Below are 24,294 nucleotides of genomic sequence, written 5' to 3' on the forward strand. Positions count from 1 at the left end.
AACAATTATAAGCAAAAAAAAAATATTAATATATACTATAATGACTGTCGGTCATGGGCCACAGTTTAACCACAACCCCCTTGGCCACCCTCCAAAATTCTAATATTACAGCAGGATAGGGCTTTAGGGCCAGATCCACAGCCAGCCGGTGTAACTTAAATATTCGGATTTAAGTTACACTGCCGGAAAATTTCTACCTAAGTGCCCGATCCACAAAGCACTTACCTAAACATTTTCGGCTGTGTAACTTAAATCCGGCCGGCGCAAGGCGTTCCTAATTTAATGGGGCGAGTCCCATTTAAATTAGGCGCGCTCCCGCGCCAGCCGTACTGCGCATGCTCACGACGTCATTTTCCCGACGTGCTTTGCGCGGTTTTACGTTGCGCCGGGTTTTGAGAATCGCGACGGGCGTTAAAAAAAAAAATACGAGTTGCGGCGGGAAAAAAAAAATTTGAAAAAAAAAGACGGCGACGCGGGATAGAAGGGTCTACTTTTACAAGGCCTAAACAGTTTAGGCCTTGTAAAAGCAGCCCTAATATTGCGACGGCAAACTAATACTTACGGAGAAAAAACGAAGCTTAAAAGCTTCGTGGATCTCCGTAAGTGCTAATTTGCATACCCGAAGCGGCATTTCGACGAGAAATGCCCCCAGCGGCGGCTGCGGTACTGCATCCTAAGATCCGACAGTGTAAGTCCCTTACACATGTCGGATCTTCTCCCTATCTATGTGAAACTGATTCTGTGGATCAGTTCCATGGATAGAAACAGGGATACGACGGCGTATCAGTAGATACGTCGGCGTATCCCTTTTGAGGATCTGGCCCTTAGTTTTTAACTCGATTTGGGGAGTTTGATAGGTGGCACCACTTGTCAAACTAGCCCATTGAGGCTTGTGGTTGCCATTTGTTAGCAGACACCCTAGGGAATAAAATGTCGGTCATTGCAACTTTTTATGTCACACGGTATTTGCACGGTAATTTTTTCAAATGTGATTTTTTTGGGGAAAAAATTACTTTTTCATGAATAATAAACAAAAATAAAAAACAGTAAAGTTAGCCCAATTTTTTTGTATAATGTGATAGATGATGTTACGCCGAGTAAATAGATACCTCACATGTCACGATTTAAAATTGCGCACACTCGTGGTATGGCGCCAAACTTCGGTATGTAAATATGTCTATAAGTTATGGTTTACCATTCTTTACAGGTTAACTGTTTAGAGTTACAAAGGAGGTCTCATGCTAGAATTATTGATTTTGCTCTAACATTCATGGTGATACCTCACATGTGTGGTTTGGACATCGTTTACATATGCGGGCACAACTTACGTATGCGTTCGCTTCGCTTCTGCGTCCGAGCTCACAGGGACATGGCACTGTTTCTTTTTTTTATTGTCTGTTTTATTTTTAATTTTTTTACACTTTCTCTTTAACAATTTTTTTTTCATGCACCTGCAGTGGCGGTTCGTCCATAGAGGGCGCCGGAGCGCCGCCCCCTCTGGCTCTTGCACCGCCACTGAAATACATAGATTCATGCATTGCATGAATCTATGTATTTTCCCCACTATTCAGATGGCCGGATGGTGAGCGCCGGCCACCTGAATAACGGCAGCTGGTTGGTGCCTATCAGAGCCAGCGGCTTTCCGAGTACAGCCCTCAGGCTGTAAACGGCTTCCGAATACTAATCTAAGGGACAGAAGAACAAGAATCCGCCAGTGATGGAGAACAGGAAGCTGCCGTCAACCGCCATCGCCAAGTAGGGGGAAGTCACCGGTGATGGGGTAAGTGCTCTCAACCGACCGACCAACCGACCCGGGGGGGGGGGTAGCATACTATTTGCTGCCCCCCCCCCCAAAAAAAAATCCCACCAGCCACCACTGCTGTACACAAGTTCACTTTAAAAAAAAGAAGATTCAGGTCAAAAGCAAAATCAATCAGTGGATGGTTACAATAAATATTTTCATGGAGCATGCTATAATAATAGAGTTATACACAGTAACATTCCTCAGATTCACACTGAGAAATGTAAATATGAGAAAAATGCCCATTGACACGTTCAAACATATAATTTATGGAAACCCGTGCACTTGTCTACTGTTTCCAAGTGAAGTAATTACACCCTGTCTTCATTAATGATTCAGTGATTTTGCATCTCATTAGCAGAGAATACTTGTTCTGTGATTACCCAGCTGCCTCTTTTAAATCCATATGTTAAAGCTCTCACCGTACTTCACAAAACTTACACGAAAGGCCAAAATGATAAAGGTTTTCCTCATTCGGCAGGACGTTCTCCGGGAAAGACAAAACAAGTCCATTGGACTGCGTGATGTCGTCATCTTTACTTGAGCTCCATAATCCTAGCAGGCCAAGCGTTTTATAGAGGAACGTCTGCGGTAGAAGAACCACGGCCTGCAAAATGGCGCCTTCGCCCATTCCCACAGACACCTGCAGGCCACAGCTGTACACGATGGCAATCCTTTTTTCTTCTATTTTGAGGAGAGAAAAACTGTTTTGGCTGAAGTACATTACATCTGCAAAATAAGATGGAATACAAGTCAAATATGAAAACATGGTTCAATCAATCGCTTGACATGCGTTTCCGAACGTGCTAAAACACGTGTGATCTAAGGCAATATATAGATAGATACTTCAAAATAATAGGTATAGATGGATATGTGTGGCATCACATCCCTATACTAAGATTGGCAATCAAAAAAAGGTGAAAGATGGGACTTTAACATACCACGGTAATCATGCCGATCCATGATACCGTGGTTAGGTTACGTGCTTCCGTCATCCACAGATCACCCTCTTCCCCTCCCTGCCTGTCAGCTTGGTATTCTGTGTGTGAGCTGCCTCAAGGAATTGGAACAACTGACTTTACAACCACTTTATTTTTGACGTCATATTTCAATTTCGTTTTTGTCAGGGCTTTTTTTCTCATAAAATAGGTGCAGGAACTCAACCACGACCCCCCAAAGCCCCCTCCCCCCTAACAAATACACCCTCCAAACCGCATAAAATAGTGAGTGTGTTTCGCAGTGGGAGGGTCTTAAGGGGCATTAAATACCAGGAGTGAATTTTGTACAATGTGCAGAGTTCGGGAGTGCATTATGTACATAGTGAAGAGTTCGGGGGTGCTCTACATACAGAGTGCAGAGTTTAACCTTCTTCCACAGCCGATTATCTCTGCATCCCCCATCCACATCTCATCCCTCTCCAGCTCTGCCTTCTCCATGCATTCCCCCCTCCACTGCCTCCATCTTCTCACCCCTCCTTAAAAGCTTCACCATCGTTCACATGTCCAGTAGGTGTGTCGGCATCTGCACTTCACCCCAGGCACCTACCTCTTCCTTGTCCCCATCCTACTCAGGAGATCAGATCTGTGGGAGCCGTTTTGGGAGACAAGCTGTCACTTGGAAACACAGAAGCCGGACTTCTGTGTTTACAAGTGATAGTGGTAGGCAGGGAGTAGAGGGCCTGAGCCAGAGGTGGTGGAACTGTGTTCCACTAGTTCCAGCTTAAAAAAAGCCCTGGTTTTAGTGATAGTATTTGAACTAAAATGGCATTTTAGTTCTAGTCGTATTTTAATCACTTGAATTGTTTTAGTAGATTTTAGTCTACTAAACTTCTTCATACTTCATCGACGAAATTAACTCTGGTATATAGTGGCTTTGTTGTCAACTGAATAAAAATGTCAGAAGGAGCCAACACTGCAGTGCGGCTTTCATCTTTCTATATCCCTTAATGGTGAGCAGAGACTGGCTATAGCGGGGTTGTTCACGGATGGCAAGAGGCGTGGATCTGGAGTTGTGCTGTGAACTTGGGTATGTTTTTATACAGTGTGCTTTTACATAAACATATTAGAAAACAGGAATTCTAATTAAACAGCGTGCCTATATGCAATTTGATGTACTGTCATTATTTGTACAATGTCCCCCCAATAAAATCTGGCCAATTTTGTAGTCTGAATATACGGTATATTCTACCCCATAACACTTAGATAAATACTCACTTTTCCTGAAGTCCACCTGTTTATCATCCACTAAAGCAAGCAAATCTTTCCTGTTTTCAGACATTCGCCATTCCACCTGCATCCCACACAATGAGATAAACATCAGAGGATGAGAAAAATGCTGAAAGACGTCTACAGATGTTTGAGGGTGCTAGTCACGTACCTTGAGCGTGCCTTGGTAGAATGCGGCCAATCGTATAAGCGCGGTGGTATTTGCATATCCATTCTCCCGTTTCTCTGTCTGACCCTGAAGAGTGAAGACGTTGGCTCCCTTGGCAGATGAAAGCCTGACAATGACAAACTCTCCGAGACCTTTAAATGTGTATTCTTGTCCATCAAACATTGTGAAATGCAAAGTCCCGTACACTTGCCCTGAAAAGAAAAGAAAACATCTAGAATCTTAAATCATAAAGGATGCAGCATGCTGTGTAGACTAGGGTGACCAGACATCCCCAGTTTCAGGGGACAGTCCCCTGATTGAGGACACTGTCCCCGAACCAAGTCTGGCCCTGGTTTTGTCCCCAGATTGGATTTAATAGGGGGCAGGGGCAATTTCAAAGACAATCAGTGCAGAATTAAAATAAAAAAAATAGAATTACACCCCCCCGCTCCGCCGTGCCTACTATCATAGGGGGGTTGTATTTTTCCCATTATCTGTGCCCCTTTCTGATGATCATGTGCTGGTCGGAGCGGAGGGAATATTTCTTCAGTTCCGGGCGCATGCCCATTTAGCTTTGCTCGCATGTTCTTCTGCTTTGGCTCAAATCCTGGCCAGCCACCTGCCTATCTCCTTGCCTTCCCTGGCGGAGTGATCTTCCTCCGCTCCCCATCCAGTAGTAGCCGGGGCCCAGAGAGTAAGACTTGAGAGGCTGTGAGGCGGGCGGCGACGGGTAGAGAGTAGCTGATTGTTGCCATTACTAGTAAAGAAAAAATATGTCCCCGGATTTCATTTTAAAAATCTGGTCACCTTAGCGTAGACTTTACAGTGGGGGAGATTTACTAAAACCAGTCCACACAGAATCTGGTGCAGCTGTGCATAGTAACCTATCAGCTTCCAAGTGTTATTGTCAAAGTTTAACCACTTGCCTACTGGGCACTCTAACCCCCTTCCTGCCCAGGCCAATTTTCAGCTTTCAATGCTGTCACACTTTGAATGACAATTGCACGGTTATACTATACTGTAACCATGTGCAATTTTATATAATTTTCTTTACACAAATAGAGCTTTCTTTTGGTGGTATTTAATCACTGCTGGGATTTTTATTTTTTACGAAAAAAAAAAAAAGACTGAAAAGATCTGAAAAAAAAAGGTTTTCTTAGTTTCTATGAGTAAATTTTGTAAATAAGTAATTTTTCTCCTTCACTGATGTGTGCTGATAAAGCGGCACTGATGGGCACTGATGAGGCGGCACAGATAGGCAGCACTGATGGGCAGCACTGATGTGTGACCCTGATGGGCATTGATGGACAGCAATGATGGGCATTGATGGGCAGCACTGATAGGTGGCACTGATAGCCAGGGCTGGACTGGGACAAAAATTTGGCCCTGGACTTTATCCAGACTGGCCCACTTTAAAAGGTCTCTCCCATGGTGGCCGGACAACTCCCGCACCACCCCCCCCCCCTCCCCCGGCCACTCAAACTTACTCTCCCCCTTCAGTAGCCACTAGCTGTTCTACTTTATTAGAGTAGAACGGCTGGTACTGGTATGTCCCCCCTGCTCCTCTGGTCCTCCCCCTGCTTCTTTGTTCCCCCCAAGTGAGCGGTGCGGGGAGGGAGAGGAGGTGAGCGCTGCAGGAAGGGAGAGACAGAGGAGCGGAGGGGGGGGGGGAGCGGCGGTCCGCTGTCACTGAAGCCGTCCCACCGGGAAACTCCCGGTAGTCTCAATGGCCAGTCCATCCCTGCTGATAGCCAGCACTGACTGGCATCACTAATGGATTCCGATTGTTGGCACTGGTGGGCACCGATTGCTGGCACTGGTGGTGCTTCTTGTAATCAGGGCGTCTCGATGGGACATGCAAGGAGATGCCGCCGACCGGCAATCCTTGCCACACACTCTGTCAGTGTGAGGCGATTAGAGATGATTACCAACATTTCCATGTTTACATGTGACCAGCTGTGATTGGACACTGCCAATCACATGGTTAAAGAGCCGCGGCAACGGCCCTTTACAGAGATCGGGGTCGCAGCAACACAGGGCAGCTGCAATTGTGCCCCCGCGGGCAACTGAGAGCGGCCGTTCTGGGACAGCGTCATTTGATGTTGTCCCAGAACGAGAGTCGCACTGCTTCTCTGTCATTAGACGGTGGGCAGGTGGCCAGCGGTTATATGAACAAGCTGAAGTTACAAGCTGATTGGTTACTATAAACAGCTGCACCAGATTCTGTGTGCACCAATTTTAGTAAATCTCCATAGCAACAGCTACAGAAGTTTTCCTACTAAAATTCATGAACTGAGAAAACAAAGTGTGACTTACGTACCCATGCCTGGTGATGTATAGTCTGAACAGGATACCGGGGGTCTTCTCTCATAGAATAAATGGCACAGAGGGGTATTAATGCAGCACCACTGAAAAGGGAGTAGATCTTTATCTGTTGTGAAAAAATGGCAGTTATTATATGACGATAATGCTTTAAATATACATTATAGAAAGAAATAAAAGATAAAAATCTATTTGAAGGGTAACTCCACTTTTGTGAAATAAATTGCAAATTAAAAAATAATATAGCATATACAATTGCAACACAAGTCATATTGTAATTAAATGTTTTTAAAACTTACCTTTGCTTTGCAAACTACATCCCTGTAATTTTCTGTAAAATGCGATATGGCTACCTGGAGGTGCTCTGTACACAGATGGTGTACAGAACACCCCTTAGATATGTCATTTCCTGCTTGTGTGATTGGCTTTTTGATTTTCTCAAAAGTCTGCACAATACAAGTCAGATTTTTGGCATCCCCTTCCAAAGAGTAAAGGCAGGTGTCCCAATACTTTTGAAAATAGTGTGTGTGTATCTAAATACATATGTGTGAGTATGATAGGTGTTAACGCCTCTTTTTGCATGAACATTTTTTTGTCAAGTTGTTTTCAAAAATGTGAATTAAATGGACACATGTGGTGATCTGTCTTTTTATGGACTTATAATATGTAGACATGTGCACACTTAAATATTTTGTCTCAGAATTTTTTTCCTCCGAAAAATACATTTATTTAGTTACTCCTGAAATTCGTATTTATTTAGTTTCGTTAAAAATGCATTCGTCTGAAAATTCTCATGAATTAAGGTTAAATCTGTCATTGAAGGCTTATGGTGTCTGTCAAATGTTCTGAGAAGATTAGACGAAGCAGCTAAACTGTACAACGCCGCAATCGTACATTTCCGGTCGAATGCTCCGCCCACAAGCTGTAGTAGAATTCCCAAGTTGTATTACTAGTAATTATATTTATTAATTATTATTACTAGTCAACCAACATTAGAATTCTTCTATAGTCTATGGCAGGAGCATATGACCATAAATGTCCACTCGCGGCAATGTTTTTAGCTGCTCTGGCGAATCTTCATGTCTCTATAATGTCAATCAAATCTTTTCTCTCTCTGTTGAATAATCTTGGACTAATAGAGTTAGGTTAGGCACATTCAACCGCAGGTTCGATAGACACAGATCGCTATTGTCACCGTCATGTCAAATCTTCTATCTATATCGAACCGTTATTGCAACGATACGAAAATAAAGCATTTTTTATGTCGGATCTTTCAGATTTTGGATTCTGCGCATTCGTTATCGTTTGTTAAAACGAATGCGAAAATCCCCGAAATTCGGACGAAAATGCATTTGGACGAAAAAGCAATCGTACGAAAACGAAAGCACATGTCTAATGATATGTAAAGCCTCGTACACACGACCGAGGAACTCGACGGGCGAAACACATCGTTTTGCTCGTCGAGTTCCTTGTGAAGCCGTTGAGAAACTCGACAAGCCAATTTTCTCCATTCCCGTCAAGGAAATAGAGAACATGTTCTCTTTTTGGCTCGTCGAGTTTCTCGACAGTTTCCTCGACGAAAATGTACACACGACCGGTTTCCTCTGCAAAAAAATATCTCACAGCAAGTTTCTTGCTGGTTTTTGCCGAGAAACTCGGTCGTGTGTACGAGGCCTGAGTCTCAGCAATTTTCCTCTATATTTCAGAAAACCATATATCACAGACCTACCTATGTGATTTTGAACACCATCCTGATTTGAGTCATATATAAAGTATCGGTCTTTGAATCCGTTTATCAAATATCCTTCCGAGTCATAGACACATCTGTGTCCAGCGGCATATCGATTGGGGAGAGTTGACTGGAAGGTTGTCCCATTGCCCTGTAACCGTCTCAATGTCTTAACCAGATCAGAGCTTATGGGTGGAAGGATCTCAGGAATATAATTTAAGTCTTTAGCGGCCTGGGATTTCAGGCATGGACAAGATGGCCGTCCATCTTCCCACAAAGAACTATCCGGCTCTGAGTAATACCATCTCCAGCACTTCCTGTGGTAGTTTGTCTTATTTATATTACTTGGGCTGTCCAGCTGATAGGCCCACAGTCCGGTCCCATTAGTGTTTCCTAAAACCTTGTGAAGCCGGTATAGTCCCGCTGGCCCATACGTATTGTTCTTCATTGCTTGTGGATCATTGTAGTAAACACCTTCCCCGTTTGTGTACCCAATCAGGGCTCTGTGATATACTCGCTGTCCGGGACTCCATGACATATTGTAATATTTCATTAATGCAAAGGAATGTGTCCCGTCTGTTGTCAGTATACACTGGAAGGTGTTAGTCTATGTTTTTTGAACACAGCAGAAGGAAACCATAGAAATAACGTTAGAAACAATATCTCTCTTTTTTTTTTTTTTTTTTTTTACACAAATTCATATTTTTAACATATTCTTAAAGAAAATCAGCTGGCAGTTAAAAAAAAAATCAAAAGTCTTATCAAATACCCCGTACACACGATCGGTTTTCCCTTCGGAAAAAAACAAATGGTTTTCCTGACGGAATTCCGCTCAAACCTGCCTTGCATACACACAATCACACAAAAGTTTGATGAACTTTTGACTGCCGAGAACGCGGTGACATAAAAGACTATGACGAGCCGAGAAAATTAAGTTCCATGCTTCTGAGCATGCGTCAGAATTTTTGTGCGTCGGAATTTGTAAACACAATAGGAAAATCCGATCTGATTTTTTCCTGATGGGAAAAAAGAGAACCTGCTCTCTATCTTTTTCCAGCAGTTTTTCCATTGGAAGAAGAAACTACAGATTATGAGAATAGAAAAAGTGGAAGGGAAAAAAAGAAGAGGGATGGAAAGGAAAATACAGCATTCCTTATCACAATTCTACAGATTATATACAGGTCATATTGTCTCTTTGGCGATAATCCAAACTGAGGTACCGCCAGTAGGTGCTAAACCACACTGGGGTGCAGCGGTGGCCCGTCCATTTGGAGCACACGGGCCGCCGGCCCTTCTATCCATGTCACCCCCCTATATAGTTAATGGATATATTCATGCATAGCCCCTTTCAGGACGCCGGGCACATGAATTACAATGGCGGGGGTGTTTTTTTGAAACACCTGATTAGAGCCATAGACTCTAATAGGCTTCAAAATTGGGTGGACTCGGAGCGCAGAGCATTCCACTCGGAGCCCACCCAGATGTTTTCGAAAAGCAAATTAATGTTCACTTTTCTAACATTGAATTGCCTCTCCGCCAATCAGGAAGCATGGTTCTGTTACCCGTTTCCTCGATTGGCTGAAAGGTCAGGCGATCCTATTGGATGCCTAGCAGGAGGGGAGGAGATGCACGACGGAAGCCGCCGTGATCTCAGGAGGGAAGTGGACACCGCAGCCTGTGCCCCTGCCCGATGTGCCTGCTGATCCCAGATGTGCCTGTCATTCCCTGATGTGCCTGCCGATCCCCGCCGCCAATGGGGTAAGTGCCAGTGGACCGGCAGACAGCGGGGGGGTTTGAGGTGCCGCGTGGGGGGTTGTTGTTTGCCGCTCCCCCCAAACAAAAGACCACCAGCCGCCACTGCTGGTGTGGAAAAGTCCAGTAAAGCATCGTAGTGGGGCATATCTGGGTCATGCAGGGAGTCTCTTCCGGAGTTTATCGGAGAGAGAATAATGAGGCCACACATACTAAAAACTTGTTATGCCTTTCCCACATATTCATTTCTCTCTTTCCAGCTGCTGTTTTTGGCTTCAGACGTTTCTTTCTACAGTCAATAAACTCCCCATCATGTTATCCTATGTGTCCATGCACACATATGCCGTCATTAACTGTTTTTGGCTGGGGTGTTTTTGGGCTGGAAAAAAAAAACCAAACTAGTGGGTTCTGACGTTTTTCAGCTGTAAAAGCTGTCAAAAAATGTTGATAAACATTTCAAAACGGTTCACCAGCATTTAACGTTATTGATCCTTTAAAAAATAAAAAAAATGCTAATGCGGAAAAAATGCTAAAAGCGCTAATAAACGCCAAAAAACACTATTGCAAAAACATTGAAAAACTTTGAAAAACTCACTGCAAAGCTGCTGCCCTTTTTATAACAGTATTTTAGTGCCCAGTGTGCATGAGGAAAGAGTTTTAAAATAGATGACAGGTTACAAATTTAAAGAGGAGGTTCCATTACAAAAAAAAAAAAAAAATTAAAAGTCAGCAGCTACTAACACTGGAGCTGCTGACTTTTAATAAGGACACTTACCTGTCCTAGCCGCCAGCGATGTCGGCTCCCGCCGAGGCCGATCCTCGATCCTGGCAGCTCCAAGCGCCGCCATCCACAGTAAGGGAAACAGGCAGTGAAGCCGTACGGCTTCACTGCCCGTTTCCTACTGCGCATGCGCGAGCAGCGCGGCGCTTTGTGAATGGGCCGGCTGCTTTCTGGGACACAAGAAAGTTCCCAGAATGCAGCGCGCCCCATTCACAAGAAGACACCGAGTGTAGGAGGAGGAAGAGAATCCGCCGCAGAGGATGAAGAGGCAGATAAATAGCAACAGCTATTTAGGGTAAGTAAAAAAAAAAATGTTTTTCCATTTATTTTTTTTATTTTATTTTTTTTAGATTTCTGGTGGATTTTTTTTTTTTTTTTCAGGTGGAACCTCCACTTTAAGCTTATCTAAACCCAAAAGCAAAAATATTTACATATTGCAGCTTACAAGTCTATCATTTGGACATAAATATTTCATAAAGCAAAAAAGTGAAATTAAAAAAAAAAGCCCAATGCATGCTGAACTCATGGCAGCTGCCAATCACCTTACCATTCTGTCTGCTGTACACTGATAAGAGGAACAACCCATGGTCATTGCTTTTTGCTCTGTCTTAATGGATATACTTCTGAGTATTTAGGGCAAGTGCACATAAGTATTCCTATGTCTGTATCTAGTTCAATTTTCTTCTCCATAATCTTAATGACTCCACTAATGTACAAACATGAGAGCGGAGTTATTACAATTTTGTAGACAATGGTCCTTTACCTCTTGGAGCATTACTTTCTGAAAAGAGACTGGCAGTACTTGGTCCCATGTTATTTTCAGTATCCATTTTGCAGTAAAATTGGAGGTGATGTTCTTACAGAAGTATCTGTTCACTTCTTCGTTGGTTCTGTTGAATATTATCTGTGAGTAAACATCTTTCTGCTCTTTCTCCGAATATATCTGAAGGAAACCATAAAACCATGTAACGTTTTATCAGATTTTGTTTTTTTACTTTTCATTGCAGAAATGTGTCCAGATATGATGTGTGACGATATATAGTTCTGGTAGTCCTGACATTTTTGGATGAGGGTAAAGGCAAAAACATTTAAAACCCTAAATTGGTAGAGTCTTTAAGGTTGCTTTCCTGTTCATTTGGAAATAATAATAATTAGGATTTCACCGATACCGGTATCAGTGCCAATACTAGGCATTTGCACGGGTATCAGTACTCGTGAAATTGTACCGATATCCTGAGCAGGACTTACCATTGGCCTTGACTGGGCTCAAGCCCATGGGCCCCACCCAATAGGGGGCCCCGCCCATTTACGTTTAATTTTTTTCAACAATATGCCAGTCATTTAATTTTTCATTTAAAGTGTGTTGATTGGTCTAGCATTTTTACCTGTTCTAGGGACATTGATCATTTTTGTCCTCCGCCCAAGTAGAGAAACTGTCTCTTTTATTATTACCCTTGTGAAGCTATTTTTGCAATATTATGCCCGGTGTCTGTCCTTTTGCTGGATGTTACATGTTACTTTGGCTCCAATTGCTGGATTTGCTCTTTGAATACATTGCACTCTGACTTGTGTCAGTGCTTTTTTGTGCCCATGCGTAGTATACATGTCCTTCGGGACAACGCTATGTTTACTATTGATGACTACACATCATCATTATGCGACGCGGTCGCGATGACGACATTACGCTCGGTCATGTGTGGGCATCCGAATGACAATATTTATAGCTGCGGCGACTACCGATGGACAGACGTGACGGCTCCTACGGCGGAATTATATGATCCCTTTCCATCTGACAGGTACAGCGGAAGCTCTTTCCTTGCCAGGCTCTTTGTGGTGATATTGGGTTATTTATCCCCATACACACATTCATTTTATGCTGTTTTGCTTCCCTAGGCATACCCCTTTGAAGTGGGAGAATACATAGCTTCTGTATGTATCATTTTGTTCTATTTAAAGTAATGTATAGAAGGTAGGGCCGAAAGTGACTCAAGCCCAGGGGCCCCCACCACCCTAAGTCCATACCTTCTGGCTCGGTTCTTTCAGCTGTCAGAGGGATTTCCCAGCTAGCAGCTGAAATGTAAAGAAAAGAATGCCAGCAATTATTAGTTAAGGAGAGGAGCCGCCACGTCCTTAACAACCAATGATATTTCAGCTGTCAATAGGAGGCGTGTCTGGCCAGTGAGGAAGAGGCCGCTTAGCTTAGCGCTCCTGCCTTCCAAAGGTGTTCAGCGGCAAACACAGCAAGTATAGAGGAGCTGATTCTGGCATCTAAGCTATCTCTCTGCCGGCCAGCCAGCGGGACAGTCAAGATGGCGCCGGCTGCACGCCTGGAGATACGGCCGCCTTCTCAGGAAACAGGTGAGTTCTCTCCCCCCTCAACCCCCACCACACGATGTCCAGCCAAATCTTGGCAGAGGATCAACCCCCACCACACGAAGTCCAGCCAAATCTAGGCAGAGGAGGTAGGAGGACACAAAATCAGCTATGCAGCTCCAGGCTGATACTGGAGGAGACCCGCAGAGAACACATCACAGCCATCAGAGCCACCTGTCAGTGCCCATCAGTACCACCTATCAGTTCTCATCAGTGCTGCATATTAGTCCTGCCTCTCTCACTTATCCCGCCACCTCTAAAAGTGATCCCTCGACAAGTGTGCCACTGGGATTACTTTTTTCCAAGGCTAAATCGCCCACAGAAATAAATGATACAGGGTTATGGCAGCTAGCTGCTGCCATATGCCAGTATTAAATGTCAAAGTAATGACATATATATATATATATATATATATATATATATATATATATATATATATATATATATATATATATATATATGTATACAGTATATACTGTGGGCTGGGGAAACATTTGTTTTTCATTTTGGATAGAGAATCGTTAAAACTCAGGTTTTTATTGCTGTCTGTGTCCCCACTGGAGAAAATTACCTTCTTTATTAATGACCATTAATGACATAATGACCTAAGACAAAAAGTGATGGGAAATACGCAATGCTATAGTTGTTACAGAACAGGAGGTGAAAAAATTTCTTCCAATGGGGACACCTGTTGAAAAAAAAAAAGTTTGGGCTATACATACATTATAGGAAACTGTTTTGAAACTGAATGTATATTACTACGCTCAACCCATGCACATATTTTGGAGACCATCTTAATGACAATAGCTTAGCTCAACACACATACCTGGTACCAAAGTGCCCCATCTCCTAACGTGAGATCTGCATCATCCCAGAAGACAGCGAGCATGGCCACCTTCTCATCTCCCCAAAACCTTTTATCAAAGGGATTGGGGAATAAATATTTTTCATTGATGTTCCAAAGCTGAAACTGGATCAGTCCATTATCTGAAAACTAACAAAAAAACACCATAATGAATCCTGGCATTTTATACCTGCATTCTTTGTTCTATAAAACATGTAAGATAGTAATAATAATCGTAATAATATTTCTAGCAGTAGTAGCAGCAGGATCAATAAACGGAATATTTTGTAATAACAGTATAACCAGTAATAACATGTTTAGCACCAGTAAAATTAGTAACAGATCAAGTAAGTAAGCAAGATCAGAGGGAACCAAAACACAAACGAATTAGATATACAGGCCCAGAATCACAAAGCACTTGCGCCGACGTATCTCCAGATACGCCGCGTAAGTGCAAATATGCGCCGTCGTATCTGTGCGCCGTACCCACAAACTAAGATGCGCCTAAAAACAGGCTTCATTCCACCGACGTAACTTGCCTACGCCGGCGTAGAGTGGGCGCATATTTACGCTGGATGCATGTGGCGCTCCCATTGATTTTCGATTCAAATATGCAAATGAGGGAGATACGCCGATTCACGAACGTACGTGCGGCCGACGCAGGCTACGAGTGGTGCGCGTAAGTTGTACGTCCGGCGTAAAATTAAGCCCCATAAAGGAGGTGTAACTCAGCAACAGACGTGAAAAGGGCTGCACCAAGGAATACAAGCCGGCGTATTTTACGTAGTTTATGTTGGACGTGAATATGACTAGGCGTAGGTTACGTTCACGCCGTAGGCAGTGATCCGGCATATCTTAGGCAATTCCGACGTGTTTGTGAGCATGTGCACTGAGATGCGCCCACGGGACGGTGCATGCGCCGTTCGTTATACGTATCTGTCTGGCGCTCGGCCCATCATTTGCATGGGGTCACGCCTCATTTGCATGGCTCAAGCCCACTTCCACCTACGCCGGCTTACGCCTAGGAAACACAGCACAGTTTTGGGAGCAAGTGCTCTGTGAATTCCATTCCTGCCTCTCTGCGCTGCATCGGCGTAGCGTACAGGAGATAGGCTACTGCGGCATAAATGTGCGCCGCTGTCTGTGAATCCGGGCCACTGTATTTAGATATACTTAACGTAGCTGCAGTAATAGAAATTTGAATAGTATCAATAATAGTAAAAATAGTGCTATTGTATAACAGGCATAATTAACTCTTTCTGTGATTTTTCAGTCTTCCTTGTGGCACCTTACAATTTCATAGCATAGGCGCTCCCAGGAACTCTGGTTATAATGGGGTGATAACACACTTACTTCACTTCCGGGATTTCCTAGGAGAGGTCCATTCTTTAAACTATTTTCTTTAACCTGAAAATCACTTCCTGCTCTGTCCCCAGAAAGAAGTCCATGCCTGATGCCTTGTACACACGACCGGTTTTCACGACGAGAAAACTGCCATTTTTTATATTGGTCGTGAAAACCGGTGGTGTGTATGCTCCCTAGCAGTTTTCACGCCAAAAAAATTGAAACCAGCTCTCTTTTTTTATCGTCATGTTTCCCGTCAGTCTTTTTCTCGTCGCCAAAAATGGACGTGTGTATGCTTTTCCGAGGGGGGGAAAACGCGCATGTTCAGAATCAAGTATGCAGCCCAAAAGCAGCTCAAAGGGTGGTGCCACTTGAAAGGAACTTCCACTTTATGGTCCTGTCGTACGTGTTGTACGTCACCGGTAGGGATGAGCCGAACACCCCCCCCCGTTCGGTTCGCACCAGAACCTTCGAACGGACCGAACATTTGCGCGAACATTTGGAAAGCCCAATTGAAGTCTATGGGACTTGAACGTTCGAATTCAAAAGTGCTAATTTTAAAGCCTAATATGCAAGTTATTGTCGTAAAACGGGTTTGAGAACCCGGGTCTTGCCCCAGGGAACATGTATCAATGTAGAAAAAAGTTTTAAAAACGGTCGTTTTTTCTGGAGCAGTGATTTTAATGATTCTTAACCACTTAAGACCTGGACCTTTATGCAGGTAAAGGACCTGGCCACGTAGCTTTGGGTGCACACTGCAGTACACCACGTGAAAGTACTTGCAGCAATATCCTCTGCCTGGCTCCTTGCTAAGATCTGGTGTGGAATTTCTGATCAGAAGTGGAATTTTTGATTACAAGTGGAGAGTTAATAACCAGGATTTGCTTTTAGCTGCTTTTAACTGTTTCTGCTGCAAGTGTTCAATTGTTTGTCTTTTTTTCTCTGACACTTTTTAAACAGCTTTTTTTTTCCTTTCTGCTAATTTAGGGGAGTGTTTAATTGTTAACAGGGGAGTGTCTAATTGTTAACAGGTGAGTATATAAGTGTCTGTAAAAACTCCATAAGAGCTGGCTCCTTGCTAAGATCTGGTGTGGAATTTCTGATCAGAAGTGGAATTTTTGATTACAAGTGGAGAGTTAATAACCAGGATTTGCTTTTAGCTGCTTTTAACTGTTTCTGCTGCAAGTGTTCAATTGTTTGTCTTTTTTTCTCTGACACTTTTTAAACAGCTTTTTTTTTCCTTTCTGCTAATTTAGGGGAGTGTTTAATTGTTAACAGGGGAGTGTCTAATTGTTAACAGGTGAGTATATAAGTGTCTGTAAAAACTCCATAAGAGCTGGCTCCTTGCTAAGATCTGGTGTGGAATTTCTGATCAGAAGTGGAATTTTTGATTACAAGTGGAGAGTTAATAACCAGGATTTGCTTTTAGCTGCTTTTAACTGTTTCTGCTGCAAGTGTTCAATTGTTTGTCTTTTTTTCTCTGACACTTTTTAAACAGCTTTTTTTTTCCTTTCTGCTAATTTAGGGGAGTGTTTAATTGTTAACAGGGGAGTGTCTAATTGTTAACAGGTGAGTATATAAGTGTCTGTAAAAACTCCATAAGAGCTGGCTCCTTGCTAAGATCTGGTGTGGAATTTCTGATCAGAAGTGGAATTTTTGATTACAAGTGGAGAGTTAATAACCAGGATTTGCTTTTAGCTGCTTTTAACTGTTTCTGCTGCAAGTGTTCAATTGTTTGTCTTTTTTTCTCTGACACTTTTTAAACAGCTTTTTTTTTCCTTTCTGCTAATTTTTGGGAGTGTTTAATTGTTAACAGGGGAGTGTCTAATTGTTAACAGGTGAGTATATAAGTGTCTGTAAAAACTCCATAAGAGCTGGCTCCTTGCTAAGATCTGGTGTGGAATTTCTGATCAGAAGTGGAATTTTTGATTACAAGTGGAGAGTTAATAACCAGGATTTGCTTTTAGCTGCTTTTAACTGTTTCTGCTGCAAGTGTTCAATTGTTTGTCTTTTTTTCTCTGACACTTTTTAAACAGCTTTTTTTTTCCTTTCTGCTAATTTTGGGGAGTGTTTAATTGTTAACAGGGGAGTGTCTAATTGTTAACAGGTGAGTATATAAGTGTCTGTAAAAACTCCATAAGAGCTGGCTCCTTGCTAAGATCTGGTGTGGAATTTCTGATCAGAAGTGGAATTTTTGATTACAAGTGGAGAGTTAATAACCAGGATTTGCTTTTAGCTGCTTTTAACTGTTTCTGCTGCAAGTGTTCAATTGTTTGTCTTTTTTTCTCTGACACTTTTTAAACAGCTTTTTTTTTCCTTTCTGCTAATTTTGGGGAGTGTTTAATTGTTAACAGGGGAGTGTCTAATTGTTAACAGGTGAGTATATAAGTGTCTGTAAAAACTCCATAAGAGCTGGCTCCTTGCTAAGATCTGGTGTGGAATTTCTGATCAGAAGTGGAATTTTTGATTACAAGTGGAGAGTTAATAACCAGGAGTTTAAAACAAGAGTTAAGACACGAGTCTTCTAAAACTGTAAGTATTATCTTAATCTTCATACAAGTAATTATATTGTAACTGGGAAATGAGTGCTAGCAGGGTTGAAGGTTTTGCTCAGTGCACAGTGTGTCACATGTATGCAAAATTGGTGCAACAGCTCCAAGATGGATACCGCTGTGACAGATGTGAGCAGGTTGCCCTTCTGGAAGCTCGTATTAGAGATCTGGAGGAGCAAGTTGCAACACTGGGTAGAAATGACAACCTTGAAAGGGGTCCTCTGCTCGCTGAGCAAGTGGTCAGTAAGGTTGATGTGGAGGGTGGAGGGGAAAGTCAGGATTATCAGATAGGGAGATGGGTTAATGCAGTTAGAGGGAGTGGAAGGGGCGTGAAGAAAGGGAAGGCCAGTCCTGTATTTGTGCATCAAAACAAATTTGCCAAGTTGGGTGATGATGTGGAGGTGGCAAACACAGAGGTGGCAGCCCTAGATGTTACTGCTACCCCTAACAGCCGGGAGAGCAACCCATCTAGTAGAGGTGGGGAGGGGAGTGCAGGTAGGCCTAGACAGTTGGTGGTAATAGGGGATTCTATAATCAGAAGGACTGATAGAATAATTTGTCGCCAGGATCGCTTCAACCGAATGGTTTGCTGTCTCCCTGGTGCCAGGGTTCGGCATGTGGTGGACCGGGTGGATAAATTACTGGGAGGGGCTGGGCATGACCCAGCTGTCTTGGTCCACGTTGGAACCAATGACAGTATACATGGAAGGTGGAGGCTCCTTAAGAATCAATTTAAAGAACTAGGCTGCAAGATGAAGGGAAGGACCTCCAAGGTGATATTCTCTGAAATATTGCCTGTGCCATGCGCAACACAGGAAAGGCAGGGGGAGATTAGAGAGCTGAATGCATGGCTAAAGACCTGGTGTAGGAAGGAGGGATTTGGGTTTCTAGAGCACTGGGCTGACTTTTCATTGGGGTGCAGCCTATATGCTAAAGACGGTTTGCACTTGAATGGAAGGGGGTCTGCTGTGCTGGGGGAGAGGTTTATGGGAATGCTGGAGGAGTATTTAAACTAGGATTGAGGGGGGAGGGTGAATTAGAATTACATCGAGCAGACAGGTCAGTTAGTGGTCAGACATTAATGGAGAGTGGAATGGGGATAGATGGGGGGAGGGTTATGGCAGGTGACAAAGTTCCCATGTTGCAAACAGCCATTGGAAATAATAGTGCCATTTGTACTACTATAAATTATATGAAAAACACCAGAGAAAAATGTAACAATACATTTAAGTGTTTGTTCACCAATGCCAGAAGTCTGCCAAGCAAAACAGGTGAGCTGGAAGCTCTGATGCATGAGGAGAGCTATGATGTAATCGGTATTGCTGAAACTTGGCTTCAATCCTCACATGACTGGGCTATTAATATTCCTGGCTATGCTCTCTTTCGGAAAGACAGGGTAAAAAGGAAAGGTGGAGGGGTCTGTCTCTATGTGAGAAGTGACCTCAAAGCAAGCGTGAAAGAGAACCTGGTTGATGGAGCGTGTGATGAGGCTGAAGCATTATGGGTGGAACTGCATACAGATGTGCGTAGTTCAAAATTAATCATTGGAGTTTGTTATAAACCACCCAATGTTAATGAGGAGGTGGAGACTCAGCTCCTTGCACAGATGGAAAGGGCTGCAAGGTCTGGGACGGTGATAATAATGGGGGATTTTAACTACCCAGAAATTGACTGGATTAATGGCACTTCTGGGACAGTTAAAGGACAAAAATTTAAAAACCTATTGCAGGACAATTTTATGGTGCAGTTTATTGAGGCCCCAACTAGGAATGATGCTCTGTTGGACCTGATAATCTCAAACCATGCAGAGCTTATTACTAATGTTCAGATAAAGGAACACCTGGGTAGCAGTGATCATAACATGATTTCATTTAATGTTAACTATAAGCAAGAAATACATACAGGAAATATTAAAACACTAAATTTTAAGAGAGCAAATTTTCCAAGGATGAGGGCTGCTCTCCAGGACTTGGACTGGGAGGGACTATTGGCACATATGAACACAGAACAGAAATGGGAATTCTTCAAAAAGACTGTGTGGAACCTCACTGCAAAGTATGTTCCCATGGGCAATAAGTTTAAAAGGCTAAAAATAAAACCTATGTGGCTCACGGTCAAAGTTAAAAAAGCTATAAACAATAAGAAAGTAGCTTTTAAAAAATATAAAAATGAAGGAACACTAGTGTTGTTTAAATGTTACAAAGAATATAACAGGATATGCAAAAAGGAAATCAAGGATGCAAAAATTCAAAACGAACGACAGATTGCAAAAGATAGTAGGACAAACCCCAAAAAATTCTTTAAATATATTAATAGTAAAAAGGTGAAGTCTGAGCATGTAGGCCCCTTACAAAATAATCTAGAGTGGGTGACTGGGGACAAAGAGAAGGCAAATTTATTAAATGTTTTCTTCAGCTCTGTGTATACAATGGAGCATGGGGGAGCTCATGTCCAAAATGGGGGTGGGAGTGACACAGCCCCAAATCCACAATGGCTCAAAAGTGATATGGTCCAGAAATATTTAGACAGAATAAAGGTGGATAAAGCACCTGGACCTGATGGCATCCATCCACGGATCCTAGGTGAGTTGAGCTCTGTCATTTCAAAGCCACTGTATCTAATATTTAGGGACTCATTAAAGACAGGAATAGTACCACTGGATTGGCGCAGGGCCAATGTGGTGCCCATATTTAAAAAGGGAACAAAGTCTTTACCAAGTAACTATAGACCTGTTAGTTTAACTTCTATAGTTGGGAAGATACTGGAACGTTTAATAAAAGACCACATGGATGAGTTCTTGCTGGAAAAAAACTATTTAAGCAGCAGTCAACATGGATTCATGAAAGACAGAAGTTGTCAGACAAACCTGATTTCCTTTTATGAAGAGGTAAGTAAAACCCTGGACAGAGGCGTGGCTGTGGACGTGATATATTTGGATTTTGCAAAAGCGTTCGATACAGTTCCGCACACACAGCTCATGTGTAAGGTAAGGTCTACAGGATTGGATATATCAGTTTGTAAATGGATAGAAAACTGGCTGAAAGCCAGAATTCAGAGAGTCGTGGTTAATGATTCTTACTCTGAATGGTCCAATGTTATCAGTGGTGTACCCCAAGGTTCAGTGCTGGGACCCTTACTTTTCAATATATTTATAAATGATATTGGGTCTGAGATCAAAAGTAACATTTCTGTCTTTGCAGATGACACCAAGCTATGCAGTGGAATAACGTCCTTACAGGATGTCGCCAATTTACAAGCCGACCTCAATGCTCTGTCTGATTGGGCGACTAAGTGGCAGATGAGGTTTAATGTAGATAAATGTAAAGTTATGCACTTGGGGGCTAAGAATATGCATGCATCATACATACTAGGGGGAGTACAACTGGGGGGGTCTGTAGTGGAGAAAGATCTGGGGGTTTTAGTTGATCATAAGCTCAATAATGGCATGCAATGCCAAGCTGCGGTTTCCAAAGCGAGCAAAGTCCTTTCTTGTATTAAGAGAGGTATGGACTCCAGAGACAGAGATATAATTTTGCCCCTGTACAAATCATTAGTAAGACCTCATCTGGAATATGCAGTTCAGTTTTGGGCACCAGTTCTCAAAAAGGATATAGGAGAACTGGAGAAAGTGCAGAGAAGAGCAACCAAATTGATAAGAGGCATGGAGGAGCTCAGCTATGAGGAAAGATTAGAGGAACTAGATTTATTCACTCTTGAGAAGAGGAGAATAAGGGGGGATATGATCAACATGTACAAATATATAAGAGGTCCATACAGTGAACTTGGTGTTGAGTTATTCACTTTACGGTCATCACTGAGGACAAGGGGGCACTCTTTACGTCTAGAGGAAAAGAGATTTCACCTCCAAATACGGAAAGGTTTTTTCACAGTAAGAGCTGTGAAAATGTGGAACAGACTCCCTCCAGAGGTGGTTCTGGCCAGATCAGTAGATTGCTTTAAGAAAGGTCTGGATTCTTTCCTAAATGTACAGAATATAACTGAGTACTAAGATTTGTAGGTAAAGTTGATCCAGGGTAAATCCGATTGCCTCTCGGGGGATCAGGAAGGAATTTTTTCCCCTGCTGTAGCAAATTGGATCATGCTCCGCTGGGGTTTTTTGCCTTCCTCTGGATCAACTGTGGGTATGAAGTTGGGTGTATAGGATTTTACTGTGTTTTTTTATTTTGTTTTTTGTGGTTGAACTGGATGGACTTGTGTCTTTTTTCAACCTGACTAACTATGTAACTAGTATTAATATGAGCAGATCCCTGACTCTAGTAATAAATATGAGAAACACCAGCTTTACGTTAGGTGCACAGGACACAGACAGTACACACACCACATAGCCTTAGGTGCACACTGCAGAGGACACAGACAGTACACCATGTGAGAATACTGCAGCTAGCACAATCACCTGCCTGCCGGTCAATTAAATTAGGAAGAGCAGATCTAGCTAAACTCAATACAGTGTATAAATATATATACAACACCTGGGATGCATATACTGTATATCCTCTACACACTGTAACTCTAACTAACTAGCCTGCCTAACTGCTCTTTCTACCTGCAATAAATGACACTCTCTCTGTCTCTTTCTGTCTAAACTGCCGCAACACACTACACAAGGCCGACTTGCAGGCGGCCTTTTATAGTGTGGGGCGTGTACTAAACCCCCTGAGCCATAATTGGCCAAAGTCACCCTGGCCATTGATCTTAACGGGGAAGTCAGGGGAAAATATTATGAGCTCAGTTTTGGATAGGTTGAGCTTGAGGAAGTGGTGTGACATCCAGACTGATATGTCAGTCAGTAAATTAATGATGCTTGAGGAGATGTATTAAGGGGATGTGTGAAGAGATGTGTGAGGAGACTGATATTGTGATCTAAGGGGTAGATTAATTGATTTGGGTGTCGCCAGCATAGAAATTATATCAGCTGACCCAGGGTGGAGGTGTAGATTGAGAATAGGAGAGGTCCAAGAAAAGAACCTTGGGGGGTTGGAGAATGGAAGAGCAGCGAATGAAGCAGAATTGTAAGTGACTCTGAAGGTGCGTGGGATAGGATGGATGAGCGTCAACAAAGAGCACAGCCACGGAGACCAAAAGGAGTACGATTTTTGAGGAGGAGGGGGTAGTCAACTGTATTAACGGCAGCTGAAAGGTCCAGAAGTAAGAGTACAGAATAGTGTCCATTGGTTTTTGCTGTTAGTAAATCATTTGTGAGTTTTAGGAGAGCAGTTTCTGTGGAGTGTTGAGGGCAAAATCCAGAGGAGGGGAACTGAAAGGGATCAAGAAGGTTATTCTTTACTAACCTAAAAGGGCCAACTACTCTGTTACAGTATCAATGAAAGTAGTACTTTTGGATGTGTTCCGGACTGGAGGCTTGTAAATGGATGTTCACAAGGAAAGTTCCCAGTTGTCAATCTCCGTACCACCTCAACTGACTCCTTTCAAAATCAGGTTGTGCTGATCTATTCAATGTGCTTTAATATTGTTACAAATTCAGAAACAGTTTGAAGAAACCTAATTTCCATGCAACAAGACAGACAATTATATACGTCTATAAAAGCTGTATAATATCTTTTTCTGGTATGTAAACACTGTTCTTGATGACCTATGTCCATTTTCTTAAATGATTTAGCTTTGACCGGTGGCTCTTTTGTGTGCTAAATGTCTAATACAATATTATGGCTATATTATTTGTCTCTGGTTTTTATGTTATTCAGATAGTAAACAGTATAATGTAGGAGTGCCGATTTATGTTAATTCAATTGGAACCATAAATGATCGTGTTTCATGAACAAATATTTAATCTAAGAAGTCAGCAACTCCAAAAACATATTTTGCACTGAGCACAAAGATGTACATACACAGTTCCCATATATTTTTCATTAATTGCTATTTGTAATTGTTAAGTTAACAAAACTTACATAAATTTTATGATATGTCTGTCCAAGGAATGGGAATCCCATCGGTGGCATGATAAACTGTGAATTGACATCTCTCCCATCAGCATTAAACTTTGTGTCCCCAACATTATTGCCATATGGGTACAGCAAACTCTCTGTAAAAAAAAGTTTAGATAATAAAAATATTATATATATATATACAGTGCATCCGGAAAGTATTCAAAGCGCTTCACTTTTTCCACATTTTGTTATTTTACAGCCTTATGCCGCGTACACACCATCACTTTATGTGATGAAAAAAAACGTCATTTTCTGTGAAGTAAAAACAAAGTTTTTGAAACTTCAATTTTCAAAAACGATGTTGCCTACACACCATCGTTTTTTCACAATGCTCTAGCAAAGTGAGGTTACGTTCACCACGTTTTTCCATTGAAGCTCGCTTCATAACTAGCTTCTGGGCATGCGCGGGTGTCAATTTCTGTTTTTTTTGTCGTTTTTCACAAGACATAAAACAATG

At 42.4% G+C, this 24,294-nt stretch overlaps 1 protein-coding gene across 1 annotated transcript in view; it reads right to left on the bottom strand.

Annotated features, from left to right (window-relative positions):
- LOC120937984 (mucin-like protein) overlaps positions 1 to 23,930 on the bottom strand; it is a 67,448-nt gene extending 43,518 nt beyond the window's left edge. The window contains exons 1-8 of the mRNA XM_040351580.1: positions 23,799 to 23,930; positions 13,958 to 14,125; positions 11,522 to 11,701; positions 8,226 to 8,832; positions 6,495 to 6,605; positions 4,178 to 4,386; positions 4,015 to 4,090; positions 2,243 to 2,530 (exon numbers count right to left, since the gene is read on the bottom strand). Of these exons, the coding sequence (XP_040207514.1) occupies positions 2,243 to 2,530; positions 4,015 to 4,090; positions 4,178 to 4,386; positions 6,495 to 6,605; positions 8,226 to 8,832; positions 11,522 to 11,701; positions 13,958 to 14,125; positions 23,799 to 23,849 (1,690 nt within the window). The 5' untranslated portion in view covers positions 23,850 to 23,930. The remainder of the gene's footprint in view (positions 1 to 2,242; positions 2,531 to 4,014; positions 4,091 to 4,177; positions 4,387 to 6,494; positions 6,606 to 8,225; positions 8,833 to 11,521; positions 11,702 to 13,957; positions 14,126 to 23,798) is intronic.
- Between the last annotated feature and the right edge of the window lie 364 nt (positions 23,931 to 24,294).

Source organism: Rana temporaria, chromosome 4 (assembly GCF_905171775.1).
Source record: "Rana temporaria chromosome 4, aRanTem1.1, whole genome shotgun sequence".
NCBI classification, from domain to species: Eukaryota; Metazoa; Chordata; class Amphibia; order Anura; family Ranidae; genus Rana; species Rana temporaria.